This window comes from Setaria viridis, chromosome 2 (genome assembly GCF_005286985.2).
Source record: "Setaria viridis chromosome 2, Setaria_viridis_v4.0, whole genome shotgun sequence".
Classification (NCBI taxonomy): domain Eukaryota; kingdom Viridiplantae; phylum Streptophyta; class Magnoliopsida; order Poales; family Poaceae; genus Setaria; species Setaria viridis.
The window spans coordinates 42,193,498-42,206,625 of record NC_048264.2 but is presented as its reverse complement, the minus strand read 5'-3'; the positions used below and the strand labels follow the sequence as shown (position 1 = coordinate 42,206,625).

The window sequence follows — 13,128 nt, the reverse complement described above, 5'->3', positions numbered from 1 at the left end:
ATAATGAAGTGATGCTACCTCAACATATCTTTCTTTTTGGAGGGGTTACGTCACCATATCTGATGTTTCAAACAATGTCCAAAGAATAGCTGTGCACATACGTTCACCAGCTTTAAGGCGATTGAATCAATGGCAATTTTACAGGCAAAACTAGCCTAGTCTCCTGGCTTCACAAAGCATTTCCCAGTGCAGGTGTGGGCGTGTAGCTGATCTGTGCTCTCACCACTGGATAGGTTCTGTAGATGGTACAGACTACAGAAATGGGTAACATGACCCCTCCATGCCGTTTTCAGGTGCTTAAGGCTCAATGTCCAAGCTCAGATGTGCCTTGAATAAGGGTACATCCCTGATGGCACCCGTTGTGAGATCATAAGCACAGTCCAGTTACCTAGGAAGCGAAGGCATCGTTTGCAATTGTCCCTTTGTCGGCTCGATTCGCGCTGAACCTGATGTGAACATCTTCCTGTCAATGGACAGATAGCGATTGGAGCCCAGAGTCCCTGTGCTTTCGATGGACCTCATGTACTCAGACGCGTTGTTCTCGATGATCAGTGCGTCTTCCAGCTCCCTGAGAACGTCCTCCATGCTTGGCCGGAAGGTTGAGAAGGGCTCGGTGCATACCAAAGCGACCTCAAGCACTCTCCACATGGCCTCTGAACAATATTGCCCTTTTATGCCAGGGTCCACCATCTCTTCGATCTTGTACTCCCTTATGTAAGGTTTTGCCTGCATGACATGGGATCAATGTAACATTATTATTGGACTCAGGGAGCTCAAATATATATCATATTTTGTCAAGAACTACTATGACGAAAACATATAAATTATTTAAGCAATCACAAAATCTAGAGGATGCAGATAAAGCATTGCGAGCTTCCAGACAGAAGATGTTACATTTGATGGAGATGGGCAATGGATGACTATAGAGTGTAATGTGAACATACCCACTCAACTAAGCTCCATTCATCACGAGGCCTTTTGACATCAAGTGGTTCTCTTCCCGTCACAATTTCTAACAGGACTACTCCAAAACTGAAGACATCACTTCTGGTGGATAACACCTGAGTGGAATAGTATCTGAAAAAAAGAAGCATCAATAAATCATGACAATTGACGAACATGTTCTGGAAGATTCAATGCATGATGATTCGAAATTTCAACTAACATATAATAATTCCACAGCTGGCATATAATTTGTGGTATGGTGGTTGAATTCTAAAATAGAAAACAATTTTGGTTAGACAACATTTAACAATGTCTAAACATGTATTAAAAAATACATGTGCAACAACTCTTTGCTTACACATTAATATGCTTTTTACCTCCTAGAGTTGACATTTCTGTCGTATTTTTGGATGATTTAAAATGAAGTTATTTATTAAAATTACAGGACCTGCTACTGTAATAATGTTGATCCCAGATTCTCAGTATGACGCAGAAATATCCAACTCTGAACACGATCTACTGATATCTAGGGGGTGAAAAAACTGTTACTTAGATTAACTTACTCCCAAATGTTATGTTCACGTTGATGGAAATATTTAAAATTTTCTCAACCTTATTTTTCGAACAATACGTTGCTCTATCTATTTAAATCACCGCTGTTCCAATTACAGTCTTTTGATATCCTAATATTTATTGACGAAGTGAAAGCCATGAAAAAACTTACTCAGGGTCCAAGTACCCAGCAGTTCCTCTCACTTCCATTGATGGATTACTGTCACCTTCCTGAGGTGCATACTTAGAAAACCCAAAGTCGGCTACCTTGCCACACATGCTGTGATCCATAAGTATGTTGCTTGATTTAATATCTCTGTGTATGATACAACGCCCTGCAAAATTGTGCAGATATACCAGCCCTGAACAAGTAAAACATGCAATGAGTTATGCAAACGTAGAAATAAAAGGAAGCATTTACACAGTTGAATATTTATAGACCAAAGGTCAACATAAAGCAACAAGGAGAAACAAGCGGATTGTGAATTCACACAAAAAAGGCGCTTCTTACCTCTTGCTGCACCAATACAAACAGATAATCTGGTAGGCCAATCAAGAACTTTCCTTTTGGATGCCTCACCTTCAAACCAAAAAAATGAAGTTATAATAAGGGTATTACAAGTGAAAAGTAAATAAAGTGTTATGAAACATGATACCATAGAGGCGATCCTGTAGTGAGCCATTGGACATGAATGGATATACCAATATCTGCTGATCCTTTTCACAGCAATAGCCAATAAGTGGGACCAAATTCTCATGCCACACAGCAGAAAGAAGTCTCAACTGTGTCAATTGGTTGATCCAGGGATCAGAGGAACTTTGCTTGATGAAATGATTAAATAGATATATATTGAAAAATAGAACTTAAGCCTATGCCAACTTGCTAGGAACTGAAAGGATTTGATGTTGACTGAAAAAATAGAACTTAAACTAACTGGAACACATGAACATTGATGTAAAATTTGACCATATATAAAATAGAGTTATTATGGAATATTTGCTAGATATGACAACAGATAGAAAAATAAAACTTCTCACACAAGATTGTGACACAGTAAAATGCCACATTCATGACTCAGAACAAACTCTTCCCCAGAATATTCCTTTATGCTGGTGTGATTTTTTTTTTGGGGAAAAACAATGCTAATATGGCAGAATTGGTCTGTACCTCATTGTTAAACTCACGTGTTCCCTGTGTTGATGAGCTTGATCGGACTTTTACTGCAACTTCTTGTCCATGTGGTAATATACCTCGATAAACTGCTCCAAACCCACCCTCTCCTATCAATCTTTTGAAGTTGCCTGTTGCAGTCTGGATAGATTTGAGGGACAGCTGTTGTACTGCAGGGTTTGTAGTGTTATGGATACCGCATTCTTGAAAAATGGGGTCTGCATAAACCATGTAAATCAAGAAATAATTTATCTATAAAGTATTTAAGCAATGGATACACTGAAACCATGAAAGATTTGCCCTACTTTCTGCTTATTAGCCTCCCACTGAAATAAAAATGGAATGATTCTGTTTACATGGTTTCCATGTCCTACTGCCAGCGTTGTTCTGTTTTTTTCCATTCGATCATATAACTACTGATCGTTGTTCATGTTCATCTAAGAGGTTATACATGGCATGTAAGTTCTATTTCATCCCCAAAATAAAGACTGCACAGAAGACCATCTACCATATACTGTAGCAGCAGGAGACATACTTGTTGTAGACGAGCAGTCTTTTTCTGGAGAACGACGTTCACGTTTGTTAAAACAAACAAATAGAAATCCAAGAGCAAAAGTGCATGCCAAAGATCCACCAGCAACACCACCGATAACAATTACTCTCTGACTGGCAACTCCAGGTGGGCTTTGGTACTCTTCAGCAGGGGAGCTATGATACTCTTCAGCAGCACAGGCTCCATGCCTTTTTATTTGCATAAAGAAAGGCTAGTAAAATTATGTTGCTGCTACACGTAAAAGAAATATAACTTGAAAATGGATACAATACAAATGTTACCTGAAATCCACCCCGGTTGAGAAACCATCAGGCAGCTGATTGCTCAGGAAGGGGTTGCACTTCACTGACCTAGATTGGATGACATTTGTTTGATCAGATCTTTTAGGTGGCAATTCACACAAACTGCCCACGTGATGTGAGAAGCATATGAGATCAAATGGAGGTAGAACGACCAGAATGAGATGGCAGGAATCTAGAATTACTCATGGATTTTATTGAAGCCTTTGTATCATAAAGAGAAATAAGAGACAGATAGCATATGCTTACAGGTTGCGCAGGTGTTTGAGAGCAGAAAAGGATACCGGAATAGATCCAGTGAAATTATTGTCTTGCAGATCACTGCACGAACAGGAGTAAGACAAAAAAGCCAACGCCTAGCAAAGCATGAATTCTCTATGGAAATCAGACAGTTTAACATACATTTCAGTTAGGTCCGTTAAGTTACCAATGGTTGCCGGAATCTGGCCTTGCAAATTCTTCGAAGAAAAGTTCCTGCGCAAGTACTAATTCATCACATTCTTTCTGGACAAACACCAACTTGCTGATGCAAGTACCATATGGACACAATAAAAGCACCTCAATTCAAAGTACAAGATCAATCAAATCTGAATATAACAGAAACAAAAACAAGCCAAAGTGGTGCTCTGAAAGCATATGTGTGAGCGTTGATCATCAGGTAGGAGTGTCACTCACAGCTTGACGACGACACGGACGCCATCCTTGGGTTCGCAAGAGAATCCTTCCCAGGTAGACGGGGAACACGGGTCTCCATTCCATGACTCGAGCATCTCATTCTCTCGGTTCCTCTCTGACAGCTCCTCCTTCAACCGCTTCGCAACATCCTCTGTGTGAAAGTCAAGCAGGAAAAAAGTCCCCCCATCACATCAGAAAGAAGCACAACAATACAGGCACCAAATTTGGAAGAAAACAACAGCAAGTCACGTCAGTCAGACGCAAAAAAGCAGCCTGCTTTGTGCACGAAATTCCGGTTCATGCCTTCATGGTCCAATCGAACCAGAAACCATCGGCACTATTGGCGAGTAAATAATCAAGAACTGAAGAAAGAAGGATTCGGCCATGACGCCAAACAAGACTACCTTGGGCGAGGCCTTGGGATGCCGCGGCGGTGGCGAGGGCGAGGAGCAGCGCATAGAGGAGGAGGAAGCGGGCGGCCATACCATGGGGGTTGCCCGCTGCCGCTGCCGGCCGGCGGAACGCAGGGAGCTTGCGGGGTGGAAAGGGTCAGCAGTGGGGCGGTTGGTTGGCGCGTTGTTTTGTAGCGTCGCCGCTTGTCTGCTGGCGCTCGGCACGGCCGTCGACAGCGACGGCGCGCTTTTTCTTTCCCTGCACTGTTCCGGTGCGTCATCGATGGAGCTCCGGATATTCTTAGGCCGTGTATGCTCCCGGGGGACGAGCGCTACGGTACAGGCTTGACCAATGACCACCGTCAATGAAATGTTGCTTGTTACTTGCTCTTCTAGTATTCTTGTTCTTGAATTTCAGAGAGAAGGAGCGGGCGAGGGAGAAATGTGCCAATGTGCTCTCCCTCCTAGTTGTCTGCGTGTTGAGAGAGTGTTCTTCTACCTTTTCTTTTCTTTATTTTTTGAAGCATTTCTTTTCTTTTCTTTTCTTTTCATTGGGATGTCGTTCTAGACTTTCTTGTAGTCAGAATTAAGCGGAGGGAATATGCTGGCGGTTGGCCCATGGGCCAGCACAGAATGAGCTCTGTTTGATGCTTATTGGGTTTAATTGAAGGCATTCTGTTTCAAATTGGGGTTTACTAAGTGCCTTTTAATGAGACAAAATCTTTCACTCTATCTGCCAGAAGAGAATCGATGAGCCAGCTATTTCTTGAGTTTTCTGGCTACTGGTACATTAATTGAAAATTGTTGAGGAGTACTCAAGTACTCCTTTTCCACGAAAGATCACAAATCTCAAAGCATAATTCATTAGTTAAACAAAATTAAAATGAACTTAATCATTGGTACCTTTTGGGGCCGGCCCGGCCCGGCCCTGCTCAGTCCAGCCCATCACACCCTATCCCGTTTACAACGGAGGCGACCGAGATTGCGTTCGTAGATGGCACGGCATTCCGTTTTCATCTTCTTTTTACTTCCTATTTTGGTTGGTTGATGGACTTGTAATGGCTGGTCATCTGTGTTTTCCGTCCCTTCTTTATCTTTTGCTTCAGGCGATGGATCATCTTCTCGGTTTTGATCATAAGTGAAATTGAGTTAATCCTGTTTTGAAAGAAACAACTTGGATATGCTGAGGATTTGATGAGTGAATTGTTAATTGCCATTGTAATAGTTTTTAGTAATAGTGTACATGGAACATGTGTAGAATAGCTATACTACACTGGCATCAAAAAGTGAGCGTGCACGTTGCTTGTGAAGGATGCTCATGTCTCATGGAAATAAACCACAATGGAAAAAAAACAAATCAATGAAATCAATTAGATCCAGGCTTCGTTGGGGCAGGGCCGGTCTTGTTCGAGAACAAAATGGATAATTAATTAAAAATATTTGATTAATTACTTATTTGCTTTAAGAGCTTTATGGAAAGAATCGTCAGAGCCATTACTATTGTTTCTCGTATATAAAAGATCCTTGCCATGTTTCCCATTCGACCCCCTCCCCCCAAATCCCCCACTCCTCTTTCATTGAGATCCAATCGATCGAAAAAATTCTCTTTGCCTAGACTTTCTCCATCCAGTCAGGTTGCGATAGAATCAATAAGGATTTCACTAGAACCACTATCGTCGCCTTCGGATCCTCTAATTTCTCTCGATTCAAAATTTCTCTGTGCAATCGTAACTAGTTCCAGGAAATCAAGCTACAAGGTATACGGATAGCGGAGGGGCGACTTCAGCATCATCTCCTTAAATTCCCCGCTGCCGCACCGCAGCACCTGCCATCGATCCCCTCAAATTCTCCAACGTTGCACCTCTATCATCATGCCTAAGAGTCGATCGTGGATCCCTAAATCTAAAGGTGAGTTTCCGAACTTAGCACCCCGAATTTAGGAAATTTAGGGATTTTTATTGATGAGCTTCACTCTATCATTCCAATTATTTTGTATTATGTATGCTCATATGAATCGGTTAAAAGTTCTTAAGATGATCTTCACACATGGTTAGTTGAAATTTATGCTTTTAATTTGGATTCATATTTTCAAGGAAAGCTGAACAAATTAATGTTAAAAAAATAATTAAATAAGTTTTTGATGAAAGTTACGTAACTAAAGTGACTTTGCAAGTTCAAACAAACATCATAGCAAACAAGTTCTTTACCACCAACCAAATAGGGCTATAATGATCTCGAGGGTTGATGCTAGTATTGATTAAAAGAAGTTCGTATAATAACAAACTTGTTGATATCATTTTAAGATGTATTTACATACTATACTCAGAGTAGACATCATCAAAGAAAAAGTCACATGCATACATCAAAAGATGGCTCATTTCAAGCATATAAGAACCTTTTACTATATATTGCAAAGAATTACTACTGATATTGAGTCAATCATATTTTCATATCAACATTAGTTATATAATTTAGAACACTACAAGTGCTTCAAATTTATAGATGTAAAAGTTTATGAAAATTTCTCTTATTTAACCTAAGTAAATAGCTATTGTCTGTCGTGGCCGATTGGGATGAAAAATCGCCCGGATTTTTAATGGAAAGATGAACAATGTTGCAGGAAAGGGCGGGGGAAGTGACGCCGAGTCGTCGACGGGCAGCAATTTCTCACCTAGCTCAGGACACGCCAAGGCAGAAAAACCCCTGCACGGTAGCCCCCCGGTTGCTGCCGGTGGGTGGCTACCCGTAACGGCACTCCACTCCACTTCCAGCGCTCCTTCACCGCCGCCGCCTTTGTCCTCTTCTCGCCATTCAGTCCGGTCTCGCCGCACGCCGAGAGATCTCTCCTTCCCAGCATCGACCCTGCACTGGGCTTCAGAGATTGCCCGGAGTTGCAGGATGGAGAGCAGCAGCGGGGAGGAGCTGGAGGAGGAGTTCCCGGGCCACGAGTGGATCACTCCGCAGTCCTCCATCAACGCGGCCTACCAGTCCCAGACCGAGAAGGTGCGTTTTTCCCCCCTTCCTTGCCTTGCTCCGCGCTTCAGCGCTTTCCCCTACATTCCGGCTAGCGCATGGTGGGGGAATTTTGCCTGTTGATGTGCCCAACGAGTTCTTGCTTCTTTCGTTTCTGTGCTGTACGGCCCCCCTTTGTGTGTGAAATTTCGCGGTTTTAGATCTAGAGTTGCTGTGATGGTGTTGTGAGGTTTAATCTCTCGTAGGGAGATGAGCCTATCCTGCATTTGCCTTAGAAATTTCCCCCCCTTTTGCTTGGGAAAGAACCGTCTTATTAATTCTGATCTGTTATTCTGGAATACATGTTCTCGTTTTCTGTAGGACATGTTCTCACTGAACCTTGATGCACGAAAATTAGAAGCACGGCCAAACAGAAGTACTAGCTCCTTCTTGCGATAAAAGCTGCAAGTAAAATTGCATAATTTGACAACTTTTAACCGGAATTGATGGAAGGGTTTAGTGTTACCTGTATCAGTGCATCCTTATTTGTTGGGACTGGAAGGGAGTTGAGACTCCGGTGGTTTCCAAAGCATTTTCATTGGTATTGTGATGGTACTCAATGGCATGACATGGTTGTTGTGCTTGCAGGGTATCAGGAAAATTTGTTCTGAGTTGTTGGAGTTGAAGGATGCTATTGAAAACTTGAGTGGAAATATGCAGTCAAAGTACCTGGCTTTTCTCAGGTAATTACAAATTTATGGCTGATCCCTTCTGCTATGAAAATAAATGAAACTAATGGAAATTCAGAATATATTATGTTTCCTTTTCTCATACTCTAAAATCCCAGTCCACACACTCACTTTTCGCTTTTTAATAATTTTCCTATTCAATATTTTTCCTCCTTTTCGCAATTTGTACAGAATATCTGAGGAGGTTGTTGAAGCAGAGCAAGAGTTAATTGAGCTTCAAAAGCATGTGTCTGCTCAAGGGATTCTTGTGCAAGATCTAATGAGTGGTGTGTCCCGCGAGCTTGATGTTTGGTTCAAATCTAACAAGGAAGAAGATGTGAAAGAAAAGGATTTTCAGACTGAACTGGATGAAATTTTATCTGATGATACCCAGGATCCCAAAGCTATTTTTCTGGATAAGTTAGATGCTTTGCTTGCAGAGCACAAAATGGAGGAGGCAGTGCTCGCTCTGGAAGATGAAGAGAAGAAATATTTGGTTGCAAATGAATCTAGCAAAGAATCAAATGCAGAGCTTTCTGCCTTTAAGACAGCACTGTTTAAAAGGAAAGCAATTCTTGAGGATCAACTTGTTAGGTGGTCTGAACAGCCATCTTTACCTATAGCTGAGCTAAGGAAGTCTTTGGCTGGTTTAGTTAAGATAGGCAAAGGTTCTTTAGCCCATCAATTACTTCTAAAAGCTTACGGTTCGCGCCTTCATAAAAATGTTGAGGCATTTCTCCCGTCGTGTTCAATCTACACAGAAACTTATGCTGCATCATTGTCACAGATTGTTTTCTCAGCTATTGCAAAAGCAGCAAAAGAAACTAATACACTATTTGGAGATAGCCCCATGAATATGAACCGGATCATCCAATGGGCTGAATACGAAATTGAAACATTTGCACGCTTGGTCAAAGAAAATTCTCCTTTGCCTGAGAGTGTTTCTGCCCTTCGCGCTGCTTGTATATGCATCCAAACTAGTCTCTCTCATTGCTCTTTTCTAGAATCGTATGGGCTGAAATTCTCAAAATTACTTATGGTGCTACTGCACCCTTATATTGAAGAAGTTCTTGAACTAAATTTTAGAAGGGTGAGAAGAAAGATTGTGGATGCAGCAAGGAATGATGATATTCTGCTTCTCACCCCTCAAGAAGGATCACCGCTCTCTGGTGCAGTTGCCCCAAACATTATGCTGACAAGCAGTGGGAAGAAGTTCATGTCCATTGTCAATGTGAGTTCTCCTTTGATGATTCTTATATTCTGATATTTCTTTTTCAGTGAACTAGCTTTAATCCAACCTTTTGTTTTAACATGTCTTGCAATTCAGCTTTCTGTCATGTTGGATTGTGCAATTTGATTTGTCCAGCTAGTCTTTTGCTCCTTTCTAAAGATGCATTACACCCGATGGGTTCCTACCGTGAACTTCAATTTGCACCTCAGTGAGCATTTGAGCATTGCTATAAGTCGCCCACTTTCTAGCAGATTTGCAAAATGTCGTGGAAAATTTACTGAACGCAAACAGCTATCAGACCTTTAGGTGCTTTGCTAGCAGTCAGCCCACATTCTGTACATATGACAGTTTCTTGACACAGGCAAACCATACACAGCAGAAATAACTCCCTGCATAAACATATCTAGGATAAGTAGATGTAACACATTTGCTTGACTTAATGTAGGCATGAGTTTGTGTAGATACCAAGTTACTATAATCAGTTTACTATTTGTGCACTCATGTGCTGTTTTTCAAAATTTGAATAGATTAATTTTAACTGGAGAAAATGGAATGTGATACTACACAATTTGTTGTATTTCACCTGCTATCTGATAATTTAAAGCAGTTGATATATTTGCATGTCCTCCTTGCAGGATATTTTGGATCAAGTCACCCCAATGACTATAGTTCACTTTGGTGGAGCAATCTTGAATAAATATGTCCAGCTTTTTGATAGATATGTACAAACGCTGATCAAAGTCTTGCCTGGACCTTCTGAAGATGATACTCTACTGGAGTCAAAAGAGCCTGTTGAATTTAAAGCTGAAACTGATGCGCAGCAACTTACTCTAATTGGAGCGGCATACACTATAGCAGATGAGTTATTGCCAGCTGCTGTATCCAAGTTCTTTGATATGCAGACTGAAAAGAAAGGAACTGTTGGATCAAGTGAAAGCCTTGGCTCTGGGTCCATATACTCCATTGAATACAAAGAGTGGAAACGTCATTTGCAACATTCATTGGACAAACTGAGGGATCACTTCTGCCGACAGTATGTCTTATCATTTATTTACTTGGAAGGGAAGTCACGATTGGACGCTAGAATGTACATGGAGCGGAAGACTGATGATCTTTTGTTTGATGCTGATCCCTTGCCTTCACTGCCCTTCCAGGTGATTTTGTATTGCATCTCAGTGATTTGATATCAAATGTTTACATAAGATCCTGATAGGTGTGACTTTTTCTTGTCTTTCTGAGAAATTGTTTCATACGTCTATGACATAGATGCTGCATGACATATCTTTATACCCCTTTTAGTCCAAAATATAAATCAGTGTAGGACATGACGGTCTCCAAGATTTGGGTGGCCAATTTCTATGAAAATATTTTTTTTATAAAAAAAGTGTACTATGAGGGTGTTTTTTTGTGATGGATCTAGTAAAGCACATATTATGTATTCAATCTATGTATCACGTATATATTTCTGCTCAAAACTAAAAAAAAGTTTGACCAACACAGATTTTAAAACGACTTATATTTAAAGATTTTATGGTGTACTGTGCACCATTATTCATAAGCACAAACACGAATGATCGAGTCTCAGAGTTTCAGATTGTCTGTGGTGTTGAAGGGTAGGGGAGGGCAAGGTGTAAGGATAGAGATCTACACTTATTAAGGAAATTATGCCAGTTAAATATACTACATATCTTATTTGCAATATTGCATTTTGGTCCCATGGGTGTAAAATCTGTAACAGGGAACAGCAGTGATGTTTACATTATGATTGAGCTTGTTAGTATTGGTTTATGGTTGCTTTGCTGTGCGGTGCTTATGGTGTTGTGGAAAAGCATGTATGAAAAAATTCCAACATTCTGTTTGGCAAATCAGATTAAAGTTAGAAGAAGTCTGTTATTCAATGGCTATTTCTCACAATCAACCCCTTTATTCTGTTATTGAAATGCAACAATATGTCCAACTTGGTTTAGACTTTAAAAGTGATTATCCAAACACCAACAAATTGAAAGTTGAGCATCCAAACAAAGTTGTATCACCTATATTTTTGTTCTTCCAGGCGCTGTTTGGAAGATTGCAACAGCTAGCTAGTGTTGCTGGTGATGTTCTCCTGGGAAAAGATAAGATACAGAAGGTCTTACTCTCAAGGCTAACTGAAACGGTTGTCATGTGGCTCTCCAATGAGCAAGAATTCTGGGATGTTTTTGAGGACCGGTCTGTCCAACTCCAGCCTTCAGGGTTGCAGCAGGTACGTTTTCCTGAACGTTCATGTTACTTCGATGCAAATACTGAAGTTAACAATCTTTTGCTCCTTGCAGCTTATTCTTGATATGCACTTCATTGTTGAGATTGCTGTCTGCGGGCGTTTCCCACACAGACCAGTTCAGCAGCTTGTGTCAACAATCATAACCAGAGCGATCGCTGCTTTCTCAGCAAGGAATGTTGACCCACAAAGGTCGGTAATTACAGTATTGTTTTGATTATTCTGAGTTCCCATAATATTTGCTAGGCTACCTGTTTGCCCAGTGCTTAATATCACGTTTCTTCTTCCACTAAAAATCATTTCAGTGCGCTTCCTGAGGATGAGTGGTTTCTCGAAACTGCCAAGGCTGCAATTCACAAGCTCATGTTGGGGACCTCTGGATCCGAGTCTGAGCCTGAGGCCGAGCAGGAACCTGAACCTGAAGAACATGTTGCTCTGCATGATGAGATGTCCGATTCTGATGAGAGCATCGCAACTCCATCAACGTCAGGATCTGACGATTCATTCGCTTCTGCGAACAATGATGACCTAGAGAGCCCTGTTTACTTCACTGATCCTGAAGCTTAGTTGCTGAAACCTTGCACCTGTAGTCCGTAGATCTGCTCAGCTTTGTTACCGGTTTTAATATGTGGTATACCTATCGGAGCCTGAAACCCAGAAACACCATTGCCCTCAAGAGAAAACGGAACCTGGAAACACCAACGGTAATTAACGGGATTGTCGTGGTTGTTACCGTATCTCGCTGTCTATCCTTTTTGTTTTCTAGCGAATGTGTTTTTTCTTAGGAATGAAGGAAAATCTTGATAACCTGCTTGAACCTTCACACATGTATCAGAAATACAAACCTCATGCCAATTGCCAACATGATAAAACTGATGGTACGTGAGTAACGCGACATGTATCACACACGACACAAGCTAGTTATTCTCGAGGTGTTACAAACGGACTCTGTTACAGATGGGGAGCACGCCATGGTTCGATGCACTCGTGCTCTCGCCGGGCTCAGCAGCACATGTCCAGGATGCAGCAGCAGCAAAGAGCCGCGCAGCTGCAAAGCTAGCGAATCAGTTCGCGACTAATTGCATTCTTTTCGGGACGGAGGAAGTATATCTATCTTGGGATCAAACAAAGAAAGGCGGGAAGCTTAGCTTACCATCCTTCCCAGAAGGCCTTGTCGCCGCGGCTCTGCGTCTGGGGCGACACCACCTGCGGCGGCGGCGGGTTCATCATGGCGCCGTTGAAGTTGCCGCCGGGGTACCCCGCCGGCGGCGCGTAGTAGCCCGCCTGCATCGGCGGCGCCTGCACGTACGGCTGCCCCGCCGGCAGCGGCGGCGCCGTCGCCGCGTAGCCGCCCGGCGGCGGGTACGCTGCTC

At 41.9% G+C, this 13,128-nt stretch overlaps 2 protein-coding genes across 3 annotated transcripts; one reads left to right on the top strand and one right to left on the bottom strand.

Annotated features, from left to right (window-relative positions):
• Nucleotide 1: 1 nt before the first annotated feature.
• LOC117843203 (nodulation receptor kinase) lies at nt 2–4,786 on the bottom strand. 2 transcript variants are annotated; one of them, XM_034723763.2, is made up of 12 exons: nt 4,600–4,786; nt 4,196–4,346; nt 3,923–3,994; nt 3,770–3,841; nt 3,503–3,571; nt 3,177–3,409; nt 2,666–2,886; nt 2,154–2,280; nt 2,009–2,077; nt 1,670–1,859; nt 945–1,077; nt 2–726 (listed from the first exon to the last, which is right to left on the bottom strand). In XM_034723763.2, the coding sequence occupies exons 1-12, from the start codon at nt 4,676–4,678 to the stop codon at nt 385–387; spliced, it is 1,758 nt and encodes a 585-aa protein (XP_034579654.1). In that variant the 5' UTR covers nt 4,679–4,786; the 3' UTR covers nt 2–384. The 2 variants fall into 2 exon arrangements, with proteins under 2 accessions (XP_034579654.1, XP_034579655.1); XM_034723764.2 differs by having other exon boundaries at nt 3,204–3,409; nt 4,600–4,776.
• Nucleotides 4,787–7,256: 2,470 nt separating this feature from the next.
• LOC117845161 (exocyst complex component EXO84C) lies at nt 7,257–12,492 on the top strand. Its single transcript, XM_034726097.2, has 7 exons — nt 7,257–7,590; nt 8,188–8,282; nt 8,460–9,498; nt 10,134–10,652; nt 11,552–11,740; nt 11,811–11,947; nt 12,061–12,492. Exons 1-7 carry the CDS (start codon nt 7,486–7,488, stop codon nt 12,320–12,322), a joined length of 2,346 nt encoding a protein of 781 aa, XP_034581988.1. The 5' UTR covers nt 7,257–7,485; the 3' UTR covers nt 12,323–12,492.
• The last annotated feature ends 636 nt before the right edge of the window (nt 12,493–13,128 follow it).